At 46.8% G+C, this 20,543-nt stretch overlaps 3 protein-coding genes across 6 annotated transcripts in view; 1 reads left to right on the forward strand and 2 right to left on the reverse strand.

Annotated features, from left to right (window-relative positions):
• LOC128765877 (general transcription factor IIF subunit 2-like) overlaps positions 1-444 on the forward strand; it is a 37,222-nt gene extending 36,778 nt beyond the window's left edge. The window contains exon 8 of the mRNA XM_053877088.1: positions 243-444. Within this exon, the coding sequence (XP_053733063.1) occupies positions 243-386 (144 nt within the window). The 3' untranslated portion in view covers positions 387-444. The remainder of the gene's footprint in view (positions 1-242) is intronic.
• Positions 445-641: 197 nt separating this feature from the next.
• On the reverse strand, positions 642-2,934 carry tpt1 (tumor protein, translationally-controlled 1). Its single transcript, XM_053877090.1, has 6 exons — positions 2,631-2,934; positions 2,234-2,307; positions 1,661-1,848; positions 1,492-1,597; positions 1,104-1,220; positions 642-975 (listed from the first exon to the last, which is right to left on the reverse strand). The coding sequence occupies exons 1-6, from the start codon at positions 2,656-2,658 to the stop codon at positions 973-975; spliced, it is 516 nt and encodes a 171-aa protein (XP_053733065.1). The 5' UTR covers positions 2,659-2,934; the 3' UTR covers positions 642-972.
• A 790-nt stretch (positions 2,935-3,724) lies between these two features.
• On the reverse strand, positions 3,725-20,362 carry ranbp2 (RAN binding protein 2). 4 transcript variants are annotated; one of them, XM_053877084.1, is made up of 29 exons: positions 20,151-20,362; positions 18,633-18,700; positions 18,445-18,556; positions 17,827-17,979; positions 17,369-17,599; positions 16,494-16,636; positions 16,229-16,424; positions 15,986-16,132; positions 15,708-15,867; positions 15,406-15,587; positions 15,029-15,222; positions 14,476-14,599; positions 14,103-14,264; positions 13,841-13,978; positions 13,612-13,743; positions 13,315-13,539; positions 13,161-13,244; positions 12,767-12,908; positions 12,590-12,684; positions 8,218-12,460; positions 7,057-7,215; positions 6,896-6,982; positions 6,700-6,821; positions 5,588-5,765; positions 5,395-5,484; positions 5,167-5,312; positions 4,825-5,098; positions 4,407-4,753; positions 3,725-4,105 (listed from the first exon to the last, which is right to left on the reverse strand). In XM_053877084.1, exons 1-29 carry the CDS (start codon positions 20,220-20,222, stop codon positions 3,800-3,802), a joined length of 8,712 nt encoding a protein of 2,903 aa, XP_053733059.1. In that variant the 5' UTR covers positions 20,223-20,362; the 3' UTR covers positions 3,725-3,799. The 4 variants fall into 4 exon arrangements, with proteins under 4 accessions (XP_053733059.1, XP_053733058.1, XP_053733057.1 ...); XM_053877083.1 differs by having other exon boundaries at positions 6,700-6,815; positions 8,218-12,517; XM_053877082.1 differs by having other exon boundaries at positions 6,700-6,818; positions 8,218-12,517.
• Between the last annotated feature and the right edge of the window lie 181 nt (positions 20,363-20,543).

The following is a 20,543-nucleotide window of genomic DNA, read 5'->3' on the forward strand; positions in this document are numbered from 1 at the left end:
CTGGTTGCGTAACCGACCGATGAGTAGGAGCCGAACGCTGTGCTTCACTCCACACGGGCCTCGCTGCCCCGCAGCAGCACTCGGCCCGAGCTCTGATGAACCAAGGCGAAGTCAATGAAACTCAGTCTTGACGTCAGTCGGGAGGTGGAATCTCTCCGGGAGGCCAACAGAGCCACCTAGTGGCTGTTAGGAGGAAGCGCCCTCAGACGCGTGTCCACTAACCGACTGTGCCCTGGTGTCAGACCTACCTGAAGGAGATCATGAGGGAAATCGGGACGTACAACAGCAAGGGGGCTCACAAGAGCACGTGGGAGCTGAAGCCGGAGTATCGCCACTACCAGCCTGCTGCCGAGGAGGAAGAGGAGGCAGCCATGGAGACCAGCTAGAGTCATGGTCTCTCCTGCGTGGAGGGCAGTCTTTTGCTTTTGTTTCATTAAAACACACGTGGTGAAAAGCATCTTGACTTGTTCTTGAGTTCTTCACCACCCCCCCTTCTCTGACATCAGCCTCTGACTCACCTTGGTACAGTTAACTAGTTACTGAGTCATGAATTGCAGTGTGACGTTCTCCTTGTAGAGCAAGTCGTCAGGTGACCACGAACCATCAAGAGCTCAGACAGACAGCACCACATCCAGACCCACTGATGGTACTAGACTTTTATTAAATGAAACCAGAAGTCGATGATGAAACTCAAACCAGTGGTCACATGGTCCAACACGCTGTTCCATCAGGTTGCAGTTTCCTCCCTGTAGGGGGGGGAGGCTCTCGCTCGCAGAGTCAAAACCAACCAGAAGAACGGCAGAGTGAACGAGAGCCACTCTGCGACCGAGCAGGTGAGGACTGGTGCTTTTGGTGTGGATAAACAGGAAATTGTTCATGTTCGGCCATGATGCAAAATAGTGATCCTGTCATCAGCTCTTGGGAATATTCAGGAAGCGGCAGCCAAAGTTGTTGAAGCAGATGAACGCCAGGTTACTGGGAAGGAAGACGATGAAATGACTGTGAAATGCTACACGGTCCCATGGTGCACTGCAACAACTCGATAAGAACCTTTCTAAACACGCACCGTTGAGTACGGTACACAGAGACGTGCAAGTACTTACGCATTTCTCGATTTCCAGGCCGTCTTTGAAGAAAGTCATGATCGGGACGTCGTCGCATGCGCGGTAGTCCAGCAGTCCCACGGCGCCGTTGGTGTCCATTTTCTCGCCGGTGTAAAACTGCACGTGAGCAAAGACAAGTCAACTCTCACTGTGTTTGACTGAACCAACTCTCTCAGTACAAGTAGAGCGTGTCCCTGAACGCACCGTAACCGTCTTAACCAATGTGTTCAGGGAGCGTTCGATCACTGAGCAACTCTGTGGACTGACTTGCCGCCGACACTCGGGTGTGTTAGCAAGTCTTAATGTAGCACTATTATATCAGGAGCGATAAACTGGTTTGACCTGGTTTAAAGGCACCGCTGTCGCCCTGTCTTTTTAGTTCACTTACCTGGAAGTTGTCGAAGTTCTTGAGAAGCTGCTTCACATCATTGCCAACGGCACTGACGAAACCTTCCACTCTGCATGGGTCGGACTCCGACAGCTTCTTCTTGATACTGAAACAAGTGTTGCAGTCCAAGTCAGACGCTGGCGGCGCGGCCGCTTGATGGGACACTCACTCGTTCACGTATTTCTTCAGATACTCTTTGTAGTGCTGCTTCGTGAAGGGAACCTCGACCAGCTTGTGGTTGAGCACGATGTCCACACCGGTGGTGGTCACCACCTCACAGTCATCGGGGGGTGCTTCTTCTGCGGAGGCGTTGGCGCCGATCAGGTTGTCATCAAAGCCCTCTTTCCTGGTGACGGTCTGGGGGCCAACAAAACCTGTGAGCAACACAATAGCTCCGCCTGGAGGGGGTGATCACACCCTTCCCCCGGACCCCTGCTGAACATCCCCCTGGGGCGCAACTTAGGGCCCTGAACTGAACTTTTTTTATGGACTACGTCGAACATTCTTTGGTCGCGATCTTTAAATGTGATTACATCCCAGCTAATCTCTTCAACTCCAGGCAACAATCACGTGATCTGACCTCGTATCACCCGCCGCCATCTTTGGCTCCCAACTTTTCTGTGCGCTGTGAATAACCACTGACTCAGCGCCCGGGCAACACTCGAGTCCGCAGCGCCATCAGCTCGCGTGTGACGCGTCATTCCGCCGAGCGCGTGAAACAAAGTCACAAAGCGTCGCTCACCTTTCCTTCCACGTACAGCAAGATTCCGCTCGGCGACTCGGTGATCTTGTAGATGTCCGAAAACATCTCGTCGTCTGTTTCAGAGGGACAACAAACACGTTAGGAGAGGAAACAAGATGGCGTTTAAAGCGCCGTTACCGCCGGTGGCGACGCTACACAAAGACTCTGAAAACGGTCCATAACAAGCCGTCACTGTCGAGTCACTCCCGGCGGTTGGTTCGAAGAACACGTCGATGAACACCGACAGGGGACGCGAAACATTAACCGCTAGCTCAAAACGACTAGTCGCAGCCAACACGAGTTAGCGGCGTCTTCACTCTTTCCAGAAAAAGAAGCGGAGCTCCGAGCCGCCACGAGGGGTCGGGAGACAGAAAGGCAAGCAGCGGCGAGCACTTACTGGAGATGATGTCCTTGTAGATGATCATTTTGGTGGTAGACAATCAGCTCGCGCGGACACGACGTTCAGGCCAGCCGTCTCACTCCAGCACCGAGAGGGAAAAGGGCGAGCAGGCCGCGCAGCGCGAGCATGACACCCTGATGACGTCATCCGCGCGACGCCGACGCGCTGCGGCTGTGAGTGGTACTGCACTCCTCACACTGTCTTCTGAGGCGACCAGTGGCGTCACAGCTGCGTTCTTGTACCGTACGTTCGTCCACATTCAGAGGAGTCGTTACATGTTAGTCGAACGTAAAGGAGGTTCAGAACCGAGAGGGCGCGACTGAGACGCCGGCTGAGCGAGAGGCTACTACTAGTGACGTCAGCTCTAAGAGACGACGACCAGTTAAATGGAGCGTCAGTCTTTCATCTTTCGTTGTCTTTTTTAAGTCGCAACATAGATCAAAGCTCCTATCTTTAATACATAGGATAAAAAAACCCATCCAAACACGCCCAATGTATGATTTGAGTAATGACAATATCGTACATGGAGACGAATGAGTCACTCGCCTCGTCATAGAACCGGTTTTCCCTACGAGCAGTTGCCCTTTGTACCCATGACGTAGTCGTACGTTTCCGGTCACAGTTCCGGAAAACCTCATCTGCAATGCTTCACTTAGTCATTCAGTTCAGTGGGTGGCAACACGTGAACGAGGGCGTGTCAAACCCGAGCGATCCACGGGGAAGCAAGTCCAACATCTGCGCGCCAATCAGACGACGAAGCTGCATGACAGGTCGACACCTTTGGATAATTTAACAACTTTATTTGTGAAGTCAAAAGGGAGGTTAACACTCAGTGTGGATTTGAAAGAACAGCAACATTTGAGTCAAGCCCATGCACTTAAAAAAAAAAACATTAAAAAGTCAATGTACAAGTTTACAGACAAATTACACAAGATCGACATTCTGGTGACGAGGAGGAAGTAGAGGTTACAAAAGCTGACTCATGATATGAGAAGAAGAGTTTGGATTGTGCTGATTCATGGCTGGGTTTCTGATGCCACGGATGTTCGACTGTGATCCAAGTGCAAAACAAAAGAAAAGAAGCAGAAAAGCCCAATTCTCCATTGTGTTTAATTCAAGACGACAGAATCAAGGCTCATCCCAGAACAAGATTCAAACATGGGAGTCTACAGCTGCCCACAGTCCGTGATGACCAGCTTCTTCGTGGGTTTGCCGTCCTTGGTGCCCAGCGCGCCCATCTGCAGCACCACCTCCATGCCGTCCCGGACAAAGCCAAACGCCACGTGTTTAAAATCCAAGTGATCCGTTTTCTTCAGCGTGATGAAGAACTGCGAGTTGTTGGTGTCACGGCCGCGGTTGGCCATGGACAGGATGCCGGGGCCCGTGTGCCGCACGTCGAAGTTCTCATCATCAAACTTGCTGCCGTAGATGGACTTGCCTCCGCTGCCGTCGGCATTTGTGATGTCACCGCCCTGGAAAGACCAACGGCTTTGTAGTTACCTGTATGTAACAGCAGCTCTCTGACTGTGTCCACCCTCTATAGTCATGAGGCTTCATGAAACAGTGTCCTCATTTTCAGAGCCCACTAGATAGCGCTCTCTGCTCTGAAATCTCTGGATTTGAACCACCGTTTCAACGAAACCTCTTTATTTTTAAACCAAGTGCACCACCTACTGAGCTTTGAAAGTAAAGACAGTTTCTTACTCACCACCCCAGAATATTGTTTTCACTCCACTGAGCAACAACAGAATTCAGTCCAACCCTCCAACTCACCTGACACATGAAGTCTGGAATGACGCGGTGGAAAACGGAGTTTTTCAGCCCAAAGCCCTTTTCACCTGTGCACAGAGCTCTGAAGTTCTCCGCCGTTTTGGGGACGATATGTGCGAAGAGCTCGATGGTGAGGGAGCCCAGGGCTTCCCCGTCAGCAGCCACCGTCAGGAAGACCTGCGGGTTCGAGTCCTTCGAGTGCTCCTGAACTTTGGACATCGGCGCAGAGATGGCTTCCAAGGGATCGTCGCCCATGTGACTCTGACAATCGCAGAAGGTCTTGTGAAACTTTTCGGCAATCTCAGGAGTCTTGAACTTGGCGGCCAGCTGCTCCAACGAACCCTCGCCGTCTGCCGGACAGAATGATAAACGGAAGGATCAGAACCGTCCTGGTCGCTGCCTCAGGACCTTGCAAAAGTACCGGAGTAGTCTGTGGCGATCCAGACGAGGGAGTTGGCGGACGTGTTCATGGGTTTGAGCTCCATGGCCTTGGTGATGATGTGGTTGGCACAGACTCTGAACACCTGTTCTCTTCGCATCAGGATCCTGTAGAAGCGCTTGGCTGGGTGGAACAGGATCTTGATGTCTCCGACGCCGCGCTCCTTCCACTGGCTGAGGGCTCGGTCCCAGCGGTACAGCTTGGCCCGCTCCTTGAAAAGAATCTCTTCGTCCTCCTCACCCGACTTGGTCTGCACCTGTGAGAGAAGAGCTGTGAGGCGACGCGGACACGACTTCCCGCTCTGCCTCAGGCAGTCGTGGTTACCTCAGGGAGGGACACGATGGGCTCGAAGTGAATGTCGTCACTCTGAGCCTCCTCTTCCTCACTTTCCTCCTCTTTCTCGTTGGCTGCTGGCGTCACCGCTGAGCCGAACACCATCTGCCCAGCGTTGGCCCAAGAAAAGTTGGAGTCTGAGGAACACAGGAGAGAAAGATACAGCCATCGCAGAGACACGAAACACTCTTGAAGGGGGCGAGGTGGGGGTGTGTTTACCTTTGGACCCGAACGCGAATCCATCAGAGTTTTTAGCCAAGTCAGCAAAAGAGAATCCTCCCAGGGAAGAGAATGAAAACATGGACGGTTCTGTGTAAGTGACAGAGACAGACCATCAGTCTCGGTTTTCCCACAACTCAAGGATGTGACAAGTTCAAATAAGGAACCAGCAATGAAAACGGCTTCCACACACCTGAGTTTGTCGTCGCAGCGCTGTCTTTGCTAGTCTCCGACTCCGAGTTCTTCTTCGTGGACAGGTCGATCGGCACGCTGCCACTGAGAGCAGAACTCTTGGTGACAGACTCTGATATCTGACTGGACGTGACCAGCGACAGATCCGACGTCGACGCTGCACCTCCGGAGGCTGTGTCCTAAGATAGTTGAGGACACAAACTTGAGAGTCGTACCAAACCAAGAACACGGTGTTAAGAGCTGTAATATGAGTTGATACAAATGCGACTAGAAACAGTCTGTGCACTCTTTGGTCAACTAACTCTAACTCTCTTAACATGGATCCGGGGCCCACGGTCGGGCCGCGAGCGCCTCCTAGAGGGCCCCTAGAGGTTTTGTGTTTTACACCTCTGGACCTTGAGACGCTCAGTTTCAATCCACTTGCCACATATGGTGGCTGTAGTGTGTCACTGACTTGACAGCAGCAAATTTGTGATAGTTACAAACTATGGAGAAGTTCTGGAAAATGATCAAAACTGTTCACCTGTTGGAGCATCTTTTAAAATTAAGCAGAGCATTTTATGGTGATACTTTCATTTATGCTTTACTTATCTTCTTTAGAGTTTATTTATGAATGAGAAAATAGTTTGATATTTTGACGTTTTATCATATTTATTTTATTCATGACGTACAGTTTTTCCAATTTGCCCAACAGTACATGACTCGCACCTGGTTCTGCTGCTGGTTGGCGTTTTCCATGACAAATACCTTTATATGGTTTCATGTCATTTCACAAAGTTTTGGTTTGTTTAAATGTGTCGTTATTGAACAAAAACAATGACAGCAATGAATCAGTTCTATTCCTTGAATGGGCCCTGGGCCCATGTGTTCTGTAAAAGTTGGGCCCTGAGATCGGAAAGGTGAAGAACCTAGTAGCTGCCATTTTGAACAAACGGCACAAGCAGCGAGTGCCAGAGAGGCCTCAGAGTGTTGGCTAGCACCACAGCTGTGTCCACGCCCTCCAGGCTCTGAGCCTCCTCTGGCAGCAGAACTCACAACCTGAGGGTGTTTACATTCGCTGCCACAGGAACTGGGGCAGGAAATGGGCTGACAGTAGATGCACATGCTATTTACCGGGTCGTGTTGAGTTCCAGTCTCCTCTGCCACAGGAGGGTCACTTCCAGAGGTGTTGGGGTCAGCCGGTGTCGTGGCTTCAGACCTCTCCTCCTCCACAGTCGTCGTGTTGCCACCTGCTTCTGATGGAAGCACAACACAGACTGAGGACACAGGAATCTGTAGTGAGATGAGCCGCGGTGTTCTGAGGACGTACGGTCGCCACACGCCGCCGCATGTTCCTCTGCTGGGTCCAGATAGAGTTTTCCATTCAGGGCCTTCACTGCAGACTCATAATCTTCATCTGAAATACCAACAGCTCCACTGTAACGGCATCATCGAGCTACAAGCGATGGATTCTTCAGGCTAGATTCTCACCGTCGGGTTCCTCGTCGCTCTTGTAGCCTGGTTTATTCTTGTAGCAGAAGAAGGTGAGGGGCAGCAGAAGTTTCTTGGATAAAGCAGCCTGTTGAGCGGTGGGCTCTCTCACATACACGATTTCCACATCAGAGTCCTCCTCAGCTGCCGCTTGTGCTCCTGGAACCGACACATTTTATTTATTTATTTAGTTTTTTTAAGGGTAAAAGTAGTGCAGCTTGTAAGTAAAATGCGGTTAGTGACACTCGGAAAGCATGCGCTGCCAAAACATGCAATCACATAAAGCTATGGGCAAAAAAAAAAAAAAAAGAAAAATGTTTTGAATCAGAGTTACATTTCAGGCTCCTTAAAAATTTCAGCTGTATTTTTTTAATCATTAAACGTAACACAATTTACAACAATTACAAGGGCATCAAGTTGTTATGGAGCCACCATCCTCCAGCCCAGCTCTACATTGGCTACTAGACACGTACAACGCAAATCATTCTCCTGCTCAATCACAGGCTTTTGACTCAAACATTTCTCTCATTTGCCATTCACAGATCCAGGAATCCAAACTTTTAAGTTTTTAAATTTGTTTTTTTAGGCGCAGCTTGGATCAAAACTTATGGAGAACAATCCACAGACACACACATCATGCCAACATTTTAGATCCACGCCGCTTCACTCCGTGCATCAGGGTTATTCTGCTCTACATCTCAGCGTCAGCCAGGTGACAGCTGAGCAGTGTTAACACACACCGTAAGGATTAGAATACCTGGGGGCTCAAATTGGGTGGTGGCTGTGCTGGTCCAAAAGGCCATTGGGTTATCTTTGAAAAGCCTAAAGTCCAGCCCTATAAAGAATGATGGGTTTTTGGGTGAAGAGAAACTAACTGTGAGGCTGGGACTGTAAGAAGACAAGGCCATAGAAGTTCAAAGCGACTAAGGATGACAGAGCCGTGTGACGTCTTGCTGCATGTGTCAGAGTGATCTCATATACACTTTAAAAATGTCAAATGAGGCTGTGTTTTGGTTCAGAATGTTCTGCGACTTCTAGGGGCACTGGCCAGATGTAAGATGGAGCAATGAAATGCAGATGGAACAAGACAACGAAATGAAAAGTGAAAACCAGCAGTCATTGCAGCTGTTTCCAGAACACGTAGAAACGAATTGCTTTTACCTCTTTCGGGAATCTTGAATGCAGGAGGTGCGATGGGGGCCGTCTTGCCAGGTTGTCCAGAATCTTTGGTTTTCGTGCCACTTTCGCTATCCGGAGACTTTGAGCTGCCAAAGAACTTCTGAAGGCTATTCCCACCAAAGACAAATTTGGGCGGGGTGTCTTTCTTAAAGGGGTTGACTGGACTCTGAGACCCGGCGGCGCTCGGCTCCTCATCGGCAAGTGCAGTCATCTCCTTTGTGGTCTCCTCTAAAATAGAAATGGCTTCCTTCCCACAAACAGTCGGCACAGCCAGTTGTGTTGGGGTCTTGTCTCCTAAACTTACAGGAGTCATCAGTTCTTTTTTTTCTGATGCGAGTTTGGCTTCCTCAAAAACATTTTTAAAGGCGTTTGCCGCTTCCTCGAGCTTGAATCTCACAGCCAACTGCTCGACATTGCCCTCCCCGCCTTCTGAGAAATCCAAGGCGCTCCAGACCCAGGCTCTCTCTGCTCCCTGCATGGGCTCCAGTTTCATGAGTGTGGTGATCCAGTGGTTCGCACATATCTTCAAGACCTGATCTCTTCTCATGATGACTCTCGCGCGTTTGGTGTCATAATTCTGCAGGATTTTCAGGTCTCCAATACCCCGCTCCTTCCACTGTTTTAGATCTTTGTCATATCGGTAAAGCTTGGCTCTGTGACTGAAGACAACTAGCTCATTTTCCTCCCCCGTACACAGCTCCACCAGATCAGGTAAGGGGACCACAGGTTCAAAGTACTGTCCATCTCGCTCTTCTTCCTGACCTCCATCCTGCTCATCATCAGTACCCACTGAAGTTCTGCTCTGGTTCAGCTTAGCGGGAGACTTGGAGGGGCTCGGTCCCGGTTGGAAGCTGAAGTTAAACCCAGAAGTCGACTCCCCGAAGCGGAAAAGGTTTTTCCTAATGGGGCTACTGGCGAGGGGTGAAGCATAGACAGATGAGACGGTATCATCCAGTGCCTCTTCTCTGAGGTCGTAGTTGTCCCACTCTAGTGTCGGGCCAGTTGTTTCAGGCTGAGACTTCCCCAAAAGGCTTGAAACATTTGAAGAGGAGGCTTTGTCTTTCACACCCTCGTCGGTGATCTTTGTTTTTTCGTCAGTCAACAAGAGTTTCAGATCTTTTAAATCCGACTTCCTCTCCTCCGCCTTCTTGATAAGAAGTGCCGTTCGGCCTGTGTCAACGAGTTTGTGGGGCGTTTGGAGCGGTATGTCCAACAGGAGCGCCTGGCATTCCTCAAACTTCTGCTTGAATTCCTCAGCAAGCTCTTTAGTTTTAAACTTGGCAGCCAAGTGCTCCAGAACAGCATCTCCATCAGAGAAGTCGTTGGCAGTCCACGTCCAAGCTTTCTCAGACCCTGCTAGAGGCTGGAGGTTCATTGTGGTGGTAATCCAGTGGTTAGCACACACTTTAAAAACTTGCTCTCTCCTCATCAGCACCCGTAGTCTGCCGTTAGTACTGTTTTTCAAGAACTTCAGGAGACCCACGCCACGCTCTTTCCACTGCTTGGTGGTGGCATCAAATCTGAACAGCTTCACACGTTGAGAATAAAGTACTTCCTCGTCCTCTTCGCCCGTCACAATATCCACCTTCTCAGGCAGCTGGACGATGGGCTCAAATTGAATGTCATCGGTTTCATCCGTTTTATACATTTCATCCTCATCGTGTTCATTGGAGACGGTGGGTTTTGTCTGAAGAGACTGCAGAGATTTGAACACCTGGTCCCCCTGACCTGAGAAGCCTTGGAAACCAGGCTCTTTTTGTCCAAACTGAAAGTCTCCCCCTGTGGACTTTGCCAAGTCTGCAAAACTTAAAGAATCAGTTTTCCCCAAAATTAAAGGATTTTGATCTTGGTCCGATTTATCTGCGTCAGGTTCCTGGGATTTGTGTTTGTCAGCCATGCTTTTAAGAAAGCTGGAGGCAGACACTGACGGCGTAGACTCGTTGGTAGAGGGAGTTTCGTTTTCACTTTGTACGCCAAATTTGATGGGGCCGCCTGAAGAGGGCAAACTAAAAGAGAAGCCAGAGGAACTTGTGGTCGATGTCGTCCCAGATGAAGGAATCTCAAATTTAAATGAAGCCGCAGAGGAACTACTGGTGTTTTGACCAAACTGAAATGTGTTGCTGGGTCCAAAAGGCATCGAGAATCCAGTTCCATCCGGTGGATTCGATGAGGCCTTCGTTCCAAATGTAAAGCTAAACGTGGACGCTGAGGGAGCAGTACTCGTCACGCTTTTAGCATTGGGATTGGCAGCCTGGCAGGCCGCACATTTGTTCAACGATGGTTTGTTTCTCACAGCACAAACATCACAGTCCCATTCGCCATCTTTCTTGGCAAACCTGGCTTCTAAAGACAGCGCGTCATTTGAAGCGGCTGATCTTCCTTCTGTGGTCTTAGGTTGATCACTCTTTTTCGGACCGTCGGATGCAAACGCTGAAGCAGCTTCAGACTTTGAAGAATTAGCAGCACCACAACTAACACATCTATTCGCTGAAGCTTCATTTCTAACATCACATGTGGCACAGTCCCACTGTCCCGGCTTCTTTGCAAACAAAGCAGCAAAACCAGTGTTAGCCGGCACTTCAGATATTTTCAATTCAGGCACAGCCGGGGCAGGGGAACTCTTTGCTTTTGAAGTTGCAAAAGGTGTGGCCTTTGGATCGCTGTCTGCAGATCCTTCAGTCGTCTTTTTACCAAACTGGTCCCCAAACGCAGAGGCAAACACGCCAGTTGCTGAGCCTGTTGACGTTGCTGTGCTAGTTCCAAATGAGAAGGAGGAAGGCATCGTTGTTCCGAAAGCATCAAAGCCTCCAAAAGTGGTGCCAGAGGTTTTGTTGGACGAATCTGTTCCAAATTTAAAACTAAAGGAGCTCGGTTTTGGCTCAACAGCCTCTGGCTTCACGGCTGGATTCGGATTGCTACATTGACAAGCGACACACTTCTTGACATTGGCTCCATTTCTGCTGAAGCAGTCTGGACAATCCCATTCTCCAGCCTTCAGTGCAAATTTGGCAAAAGGATCCTCAGTCGTTTGAGTGGTCTCTGCTTTTAGCTCCTGTTCTTTGCCATCTTGGGGGGATTGTCGTAGCATTCTCTGTGCTTCCTCAAACTTGGACTTGAAAAGTGAGGCCTCGTCTGCAGTTTTGAAACGAATGGCCAACTGCTCAGTCTTTGGTTCTTCATCTGCATAATCAAGTGCATTCCAGACCCAAGACTTATCAGACGCTGCGTTTGACTTCAGCAACATATCAGTGTTGATGTAGTGGTTGGCACAGATCTTGAGGACCTGCTCCCGCCTCATTAGGAGTCTGAACTTTCCTTTTGTGGTGTGTTTCAGGATCTTTACATTGCCAATTCCTCGCTCTTTCCACTCTTTGGTCTCCATGTCAAATCGGTACAGCTTTGCTCTGTTGCAAAACATCTCCTCTTCTTCCTCCTCGCCAGTTTTCACGTCGACTTTATCAGGTAGAGGTACAATAGGCTCAAAGTGAGGACCATCTTCCTCCTCATCCTCTTCAGCGTTACTGCTGTCGTCACACTCTCCCTTGACTTCCTTCTCCTCTGCCGTTTTTGTCACACCAAAACCTTGATCAGCAGGATCTCCAAATTTAATTGGGGGCTCCAGTTTTGCAAACAAGCTTCGTCCCGTCCCCATCCCGTTCCCATCAAGTGCTGCGGCAAAAGGGGTTCTGGTGCCAATGTGGAAGATCCCTTTCTGACTGGACTGAAGTTCCTGAGGCGGAGGATCCGACACACTTTCCGTTTTGGGTGGAATATCTGACGTGAGAAGCCCAAGTAAGCTTTCACTGTGCTTAGCTTGGGAAGCAGAGAAAGTAAAATCTCCATCATTGGATTTAAAGTTGGAGTTGAATTTAAATGTTGCAGGAGAACTCGACTGAGCAGCTGAACTTCCTCCAAAACTAGGCACTTTAGGGACTTCTGCCGGTGCCTGTTGACCAAAGGGGAGCTTTGCAAAGTCCATGGGCTTTCCCTCCACGCTCTTGGGCTGTTGAACAGGGACAACAGGTGGTTTCGTGAAGTATCCAGGTTCAGGTAGAGGAGGGTTGGTTGGTTGTTGGTTAACACCTTGGCTATAGTACTCCTCATTATATGGGGACAGGAGGTTGGTGGCACAGGAGTCAAATCGAAGTGGGGCTGGGTAGACTTGCTCTTGTTGTTGGTACATGCAAGATGGGGCTGTCTGCAATGGTGGTGTATTTGTTGGTGGCTGAAAGGCATAGACATGTTGCTGATGTGGCATTCTGTTCATACTATACATTTGGCCCTGCAGATACAACACATTGTCAATGTCAATACATTTAGCTGTTTACAAACTGAAGTACAGACTGATTTTTACCTTTGTGGGCGTCATATTTGCTGCTGTGCGGAGGAGATACTGAGAGTTATACGCGGGAGACTGGTTGTAGTACACCGAGGGACCTGTAGTCGAAACTGGGGGGGAGATAAATAAAGTCAGCCTCCTTTTCTTTTAAGGAATTCACAGAAGTAGCGCCTCTTAGTGTTAATGGCTGACCTGTTAGTGGGGCTCCATGGTAAGACTGGACCGGCGTGAATGGCTCTTGCAAGGTTTCACCAGCATAACCATCCCCACACATCTTATGATGAGGAGAGCCCATATTCCCTGAAGCATTGTGCCTTAGATCATGGACCTCATTCTGCAAAATGGCATGTCATAATTCATGGAGGATTTATTTTATACTACAACACTTCAATAGTCAACCCCAATGATGAAAACGTTTTAGGGGAGGTAGAATATTCATCAAGTGGGAGAATAGGAAGATGAAAATGTCTCAACGTGCAAGTCAAACTGCTAAATTGCTTGTAACAGCATAGTATCATGGGCTCTTAAGCACATGCTATGCTGTTAAGAATTTTAAATACTCATGTTCATAATGTATATCAATTACCTTAAGCGCTTCAACTTGCTGACAAAGCATCTGCAGGAGGCTTTTCTGATCTTCAACCCAATGAGGTGGTGTCTTTGGAGTCATCTGTTTAAAAGCATTTGATGAAAAACCAGCAGCCTAAGTTGTCAACCTCAACGTAAAACCTTGATCCTACCAGGTGTCTCTTGGAAGGCGAGACAATGCTCTTGCTTGGGGAGGGAGTAGAGAACTTCATGTGTGATATGGTGGCGCTGGTTTCTGATGGATGCGCTGGACTGGAGTGGGCTGGTCCCCTCCGACTCTCCTTCTCTTCCTCTTCATCCAAGACCTCTCCACTTTCTCCGAGCTGCTGGTTTACATCATTTAGAAGATCCACCACTTCCTCCATCGAAACAGGCAGCTAGGGAGGAAAACAAATTTGTATATTATTGTGATTTTTATTATTGCTGTTAAGTACATCACATGAATTTACCTTGTCAATGTCGTCTATGTTGGCGTTGTAGATCTTAGACAGGTATGTTCTAAACTTTTTCAGGAAAGTGATGCACCTGTCTTGGGTCTCCTCGACACCGGTGCTGGCCTCCTCAGACAGCCGCTGGTAAATCTGCATATATCAGTATTAGTATATTTCTTTCCAAGTGATACATAATGTCCGTCCCTGATTACCCCACACAAAGCCTCAATTTGTCAGATGCATTTACCTGAGCCAAATGCCAGATTGATGACATGTTGTTTATGGTTTCCAAGGTAGCAATTGCTTCTTCAGTTTTGCCTTCAATGTCAAGTAGAACTGCATATGCTATTTCAGCGTCTTCCTCATATCCCTTCACAGATGAAATCTAAAATACAAAAACAAAACTGCTATTATACACAGGTGGAAAAGGAAACATGTCAAACTGTTTTGCTTTATCCAACTTTCTTTTCCCAGGAATATGGGATGGAGAAAAAAAAAAGAACACAAACCTGAATGTCTTTGGAGGAAAAGTGTATAAAGAGAGGGTGCAGGGGTTCGGGTACACTCCTTCTGTTTTTGATCTTGTCCAACATTGGTAGGACCACTTTCCAGTAGTGAACACTTCGGCTGATGTACTCCTTCTGGTCATAGTAGGAGTTGACTCCGTCACCCTTTGACAGCAAACATATAAATGGTATGATCAAATTTCCCCAAGGTGGGACCAATAAAGAATATCTAATCTACAAGTGTGGCATTAAAACTGGTCGATCTATGATTCATGTCGGTCACATTTGACCTTATAACTGAGAATTTCACAGAAACATGAACGATTCTCATGACATGACGATTCTCCTCAACAGTGCAATTCCAAACTGTATCTACCGTCTGGCTTAAAGACTGAGCCCAGTGGATGGCTAGTGCTGGTTGGAGCCCGTGTTTTTCTCCGGCTCGAAGAGTGTTCAGTCCATGTTGCACGATCATCCGCAACTTTCCAGACAAACCAGGTCTGTAACCACATGAAGAATACAAAAAAAAACAAGTACAGTGGATTATTCAAACTAATGACACACTCATCTGACTCAATTTTCGTTCACAGGTTGCAATATAACACATCTGTGACATGGCACGTAATATACAGCACACCTTCCCAAATACATGGGCATTTTGGGTATTTTAAAGCTGCAAACTGTGGCTGAGCAATTTCTTTTAAATGGGCAGTATTGAGTGCCTTTCATTCAATGAAGAATGAATGAATGGAAGACGTTCACCGCCATATGTTTACTCCCTTGTTTGAATGCTGACTGTACAATGGGAATATATGCGGAAGTGATTCAAGGCAATGCAGAATGGGTCAACAAACTGAATTAGAAAAATCACTTGATTACATAACATACAAGCCAAGTTCATACAATTTGACAATGGTTGAGGTACTCACGCAGCTCGCTTGTGAATTAAGCTGTAGATGGCGTCCCACCACTCCCGCTGTCGGTCTGTGGAGAGGAGACGAAGCAGTGGCAGAGGGAGACAGCGAGGCTCATACAGCTGGTGCTGTTGGTTTAAACCACTGCTGATCTTGGCCGTCTCCTGGAGCTGACAATGACTGCAGAACACCACGCCATACACAAAAACCTGTACGGAGGGCGAGAGGGATCTGTTTTTTTGTTGTTTTTTTTTTAAAAGCACACATTCACTTTGTCATCTGAAAAAAGCGGAAAGCTTATCACAAGAAATGGTGATTTTAAATGAGACAACTCAAGTAACATTTTAAAATGATTTTCTCGATAACTGAGGAAGTGGAACAAAGGCACCAACCTCCAAATCCAGAATGCAGATAGACTCAGGAGCGTTTGTATCAAGCCTGGAGGTTTCCAGGGTGAGCCTTGGAAAGAGTTGCTGTAACCAGGCACGCAATGCTGGTCGCTGGGACAAAAGGGCCCATTGCAGGCCCAACCAGCTCAGATGTTGAAGGTCTCCACCATGCAGCAAAACGGACCCTACAGATTAAAGTAGGAAACATCAGCCATTTTTACCCTCAACAGTATTCTGCACATACACATATACACCTCTTAGTTTCACAAATTAGGAAAAAGGCTGTAAAAGACTGTTGACTATACCTGCATCCCACTTGGCGAGCTGGGGGATTTCTGGATACTGGACATGAATGGAGCGAATGTCGTCACTGGCGATGAAGGAAGGGTTTCCGGCTGACGACGGTCCATAAAGCTGATCCACCAGCGAGTCTTGACCAGTGCGATTTCCAAACGCTTCCACCACCTGCATCCAAAATAACAAAAACAATAACAATTTGAAAGTCAGCATTTTCCCTACCGTTTCTCAGTTATAGCACTGGACATCAAATTTTCCAAATAATGGGAGTTCCATTTGAACACACCTCTCTGATGAGGGCAGATGAATCTGTGCTTAGATTTAGCAGCATGTGTCCAGCCTGACTCTGTCTGTCATTTGCCAGCAGCTCCAGAAATTGTGGGGAAGGCTGGTCTCGCTCCCTTTTAGTCACTTTGGGCTTTGGTCGGGGGGCCTTAAATTGGTTAGGGAAAACAACCAAACAATTAAAATTCGATTATACATGGGAACTGACTGAATTAACAAGGTAAACGCCAAGATTTGAAGATACCTGAAAGGCCAGCAGATAGCAGAGTGCAGCCAGGTCGATGACGGCTCTCCAGGTTTGTTGGTGATTCTGAGCCATTTTCAACAGGAGAGTGGCTGCATGCAGGTACAGGTGACCCCGCATTTCCACAAACACTTCAGATAGTTCATCTAGCTGGCGGACTGCGGTGCTGCTTATCTTGTGCATAGCTTGGTCAAATCTACCAAAGGAAAACACTTTAATTTCCCATGACAAAATGACTGAAAAATAAAAAGGAGAACACACTTACTGCCTGAGAGCTTCTAATGCAGGTTGCACGCCATTTCCAGACAGCGTGATTCTAACCAGACTGCAGTGGGCCAACAGCAGCTCTCTCTGGAGACGTCGACACATCTTCTCATTGCTGGAGACGCTTGGCTGAGCCAAATACTCCTGAAACAAAGATCATTTTTAATTTGTCTTTTTTTTTGCCAGGCATTAATTTTAAGATTCAGGAAAGTCCAACTTATCAGTTCTCAGACAGTTAAAAAAAAATAAAAAAATAAAAGAATCTAATAAAGTCAAATGGTCTAGTAACTATTGATGCTGATCAGTGGCACAGTTTAGCTTTAAAGTTTTGTAGTCATATCTGCATACAAGCAATGAAGACTTGAAGAATGAAGACAACTGAATACATCAAAACTTTTTCAAAAGTTTTTCTGCAGTGCGCTAAACCAAGGTAATCTCCTTCAGTTGCATCAACTGTTTTGCCATTTTCTTGCTATTGATGATGAAAATAAAACTGGAAATACACCTTCTCATTTTCACGTGGAAGCCTCATGAAATGTGTCTTAACACCACATTTATTATTATTAACCAATGATTATTAAATCATTGATGGAGGTCCATCATAACTTTAAAGTGACAAGTCATTAGATCATAATAAAAAAGAGGAAACACCTTTGAACATAGAGTTGCTTATGTTTTATTTTAAAATTAAGGACTCTATTGCAAATAAAAGAAGAACGGTTTTTGTTCAAAAGTGTTCCCATGTTGAATGACATTTTTTAGATCAGAAGTACTACTGAAATCAGTTATTTGCTATCAGTGACGACTCGTACTGGTGTGGTCTTGTGGCAGAATACGTGGAACTGAACATTCCTAGTAAAAAGCTGAATGACTGACCTGCAAAGTGTGCACGACGACGGTGTACCAGTCCAGACTGCTCCTGAGCATCCCTCTCCTCTCGGAGGCAAGACAATGCTTAACAGCCTCATCCAGCCGGCCATCCTGGCAGAATAACTGAACTAATTTCACGTTCACATGGGCATCACCCGGACGTGCTGCCAGCTCAGCCTGAAGAAGATCAAACAGCTGGTTCCAGCCCTTCTGGCCTTGTCGACTCAGCAGACGCTCCTGTTAGGACACTGAATGTCAGTATGACTTTGTCCACCTTTGTTTTTTCATTGTGAAACAATAATTTAGCTACTACCTTAAGTAATGAAAATGGAGAGACATTCAACAGAAAACGTAACAATTCAGACATTGAATGTTTTCACCGACTCAGAACAGACTGACTGAAATACATATCAAATAAGCACAAAAATATGCTGCACAAAAATATAAAAGTCCTGAGGCCTCACCCTCAAGTCAAAGACTGCAGGATTTCCAGGCAGTGTCTTTGCAGCTTTCTCGACCCAAAACTCAGCTCGACTGTCACATTTTTCGTCATCCACCAGCAACTCTGCCACCTTCAGAACCAGGTCTCTCTGCGCTGGGTTCAAGTCCACAGATCTCTGCAGAGAAATGAATCTTCAGTCAAACACATTTGTACCCAAAACAATATACAAGCAATTGCATCTGACTTTTTCCCCAAGAAGTGTATTTCAAATAAATCTATCTAGATCAGAGGTGTCGAAACTGTTCCAGAAAGGGCCGCAGTGGTGCGGATTTTTGCTCCAACCCATCAAGCACATGCAGTTCAAGTAATCAGATGTCAGCTGCAACAAGCCTCACCAGAGGGAGAGTCAACTGATTACAGTCTCAAGACACCTGAATGGTGAAGCTGTGTGTGCACTATCTGGGTTGACTCAAAAACCTGCACCCCTTGCGGCCATTGAGGACCGGTTTGGACACCCCTGATCTAGAGAACATCGATAAATATTTCCTAGTTTATGTCATTACTAAATGCAAGTTATGAACATGAAGGCCACAGCAAAATGTAGGAATATATTGTGAATGGCGTCACAAAATGTACACACTTTATAACATCCTACTGCTTTGTTGACATCTCCTTCCCTCTCGTAAAGTTGTCCAAGGAACTTGTGTGCTTTTGGATCCCTTTCCTGGATTCTGAGATACTCTGATACATGTCTGGAAAAAAGTGGCAGAGTAGATCGATGTTACTTACAGCATCATCATAAACAAAGACAGAGGACATAATGCTTACCGTTTTGCAAGTTCATATTCCTTTGCCTCAAAATATAGCTTTGCAAATAAAAATCCTTTGACCGGTTTCTGTGAATTGAAAACAAAAAATCTAAGAATCAGACAAAAGCAGAAAAACTTTAAGAGCAAGACAAGACTGGCAATTCAGTTTTTAAACATTTTATTAACCATACATTTTAAGTCTTTTAACACAGTTGGTGAACTTGTACTCCTCATTTCAAGTTAAACTAACATCCGAAAGAGACGATGGGAACAGAAATTGGGCAAAATATATCATACGCCGTGCAGCTAACCACCACGTCCAAACAGACCCTCAAACTTGCCCGTGGGAGTGTGATACAAGCTTTCACACTTCTGGATCTTGGCACTTTGCTTGATCAAATACAGACGCTAACCCATTATTACGAATAGATGAACAGATACTTTTTGCAATGTGAAAAATGCAACACATAACCTGCCCAAAACCAGTATTGCTCGTTCCTCAACAAGTCACATGATTTCTTTTTTCAGAAACTCGCAAAAACACTTCCATATGCGTCCTCATTTCTTGTGTGCAAACACAAGCTTTGTCTTTGTCATGAGACGGGGAATAAAGGATGAGCACACAACTTCCTGTAGATTTCCTGAAGGAAAAAAAAAAAAATCTACAGGGCTTGAGTCAGGGAAATGCAGTTGGATCTGCGTTTCCACATCACATTTAAATCCATAAGCTTTAAGACCCACATCAAAAAATGCTTGAATGAAGGAATGGTGAAATTAGGTTTTACATTCTTATAAAATACTTTTTAATAAAATAAACTGCCTGGCCTTTAAGACGCAGGTCAACTCCTGACAGACTTTTAGGCTCTTTAAAGTTTCAATCAATATGAATAAACAGTACGGATTTCGTTCAAAAAAAAAAAAAACATAAATAAAGAGCACGAAACTAACTTGTTTCAATTTCTAGCATCTGAATTGTGAGAGAAGGTGTCTGAGATCCATCGGTCTGTCGGGAGCGGTTTGCTGAAAATCGAAAGTGAATGACTTAAATGTCCACTGTGTTACTTCGAGAAGGAAATCCAGTGATTCAACGGTGTTACTCGGTTGAACAGTTCAAATGAGTGATTCCGCCTATGTTTAAACAGTTAACTCTTCTTATTAGACTATTGAAACGTGACGTTTTAGCCGGTGCCGCCAGGTGGGTGAAAAAGAACACCGTTATTAAGACGTGAACTTGTGCAGCGGAATGGCTACAACTTCTCTCCGAAGTGACTATAGCTGCTCCAGCAACACCATGCCGCGCGCGCACTGCCTGCAGAGGACGAGACACCATCGTGCCGGTTAGCTCCCGATGCTAACTGGGACCCATTAAGGCGTTTTACACACCAGTTAAAAGTGTGAAAAGCCAGTTAAAAGACACGCTGGCTTTCACTCGACTGACGCAAGAAAAGGTCGAGCGAACCCGTAACCGTGAACTACTCGTAACGTGTTGTGTGTGGATAAATGGTCGCAGCTAACATTAGCCACCGGCTCAACTTACCTCTTTGAGGGAGGGAGACGAACTCTGGACGGAGGAGACGTATCGGTCCACCTCGATCTTGCTTCGCCGCATGTCTTCCGCAGGTAAGTGCGACAAAGCCGGAGCTAGACAGGAGACAATTTAAACGACACAGACGCCGACATGAACCAAGAAGTCGCCTGGTGTCACCAACTCTCCCATGATAATATTGCGCAGTCTCCTTAACGTCAAATGGCAGGTGTGTCACGTGGGGTCGTGGGCGCCCTTGAATTCGGTCCCTCGCCCAATCAAATCCAAGTATTTCCTTGACGCACATGACGCACGTCGAAGAAGGGGCGGGCCCTATGTGTCTACGTCAGCGTTTAAGCGGTTCTTGCTTTATTACATAAAAACATCATACTAAAACATCAAAAA

This window comes from Synchiropus splendidus, chromosome 10 (assembly GCF_027744825.2).
Source record: "Synchiropus splendidus isolate RoL2022-P1 chromosome 10, RoL_Sspl_1.0, whole genome shotgun sequence".
Classification (NCBI taxonomy): Eukaryota; Metazoa; Chordata; class Actinopteri; order Syngnathiformes; family Callionymidae; genus Synchiropus; species Synchiropus splendidus.

Excerpts from the sequence above, each read along its gene's own strand:
- tpt1 (XM_053877090.1), bottom strand. The coding sequence starts at position 2,658 with ATGATCATCTACAAGGACATCATCTCCA. Across the intron at positions 1,849-2,233 it reads TGCTGTACGTGGAAGGAAAG|ACCGTCACCAGGAAAGAGGG; the intron begins GTGAGCGACGCT and ends GTTGGCCCCCAG. Across the intron at positions 1,221-1,491 it reads AGAACTTCGACAACTTCCAG|TTTTACACCGGCGAGAAAAT; the intron begins GTAAGTGAACTA and ends GCTCACGTGCAG.
- ranbp2 (XM_053877081.1), bottom strand. The coding sequence starts at position 20,222 with ATGCGGCGAAGCAAGATCGAGGTGGACCGATACGTCTCCTCCGTCCAG. Across the intron at positions 17,600-17,826 it reads CTGCAGTCTTTGACTTGAGG|GAGCGTCTGCTGAGTCGACA; the intron begins GTGAGGCCTCAG and ends GTGTCCTAACAG. Across the intron at positions 13,540-13,611 it reads ACATAGACGACATTGACAAG|CTGCCTGTTTCGATGGAGGA; the intron begins GTAAATTCATGT and ends TTTCCTCCCTAG.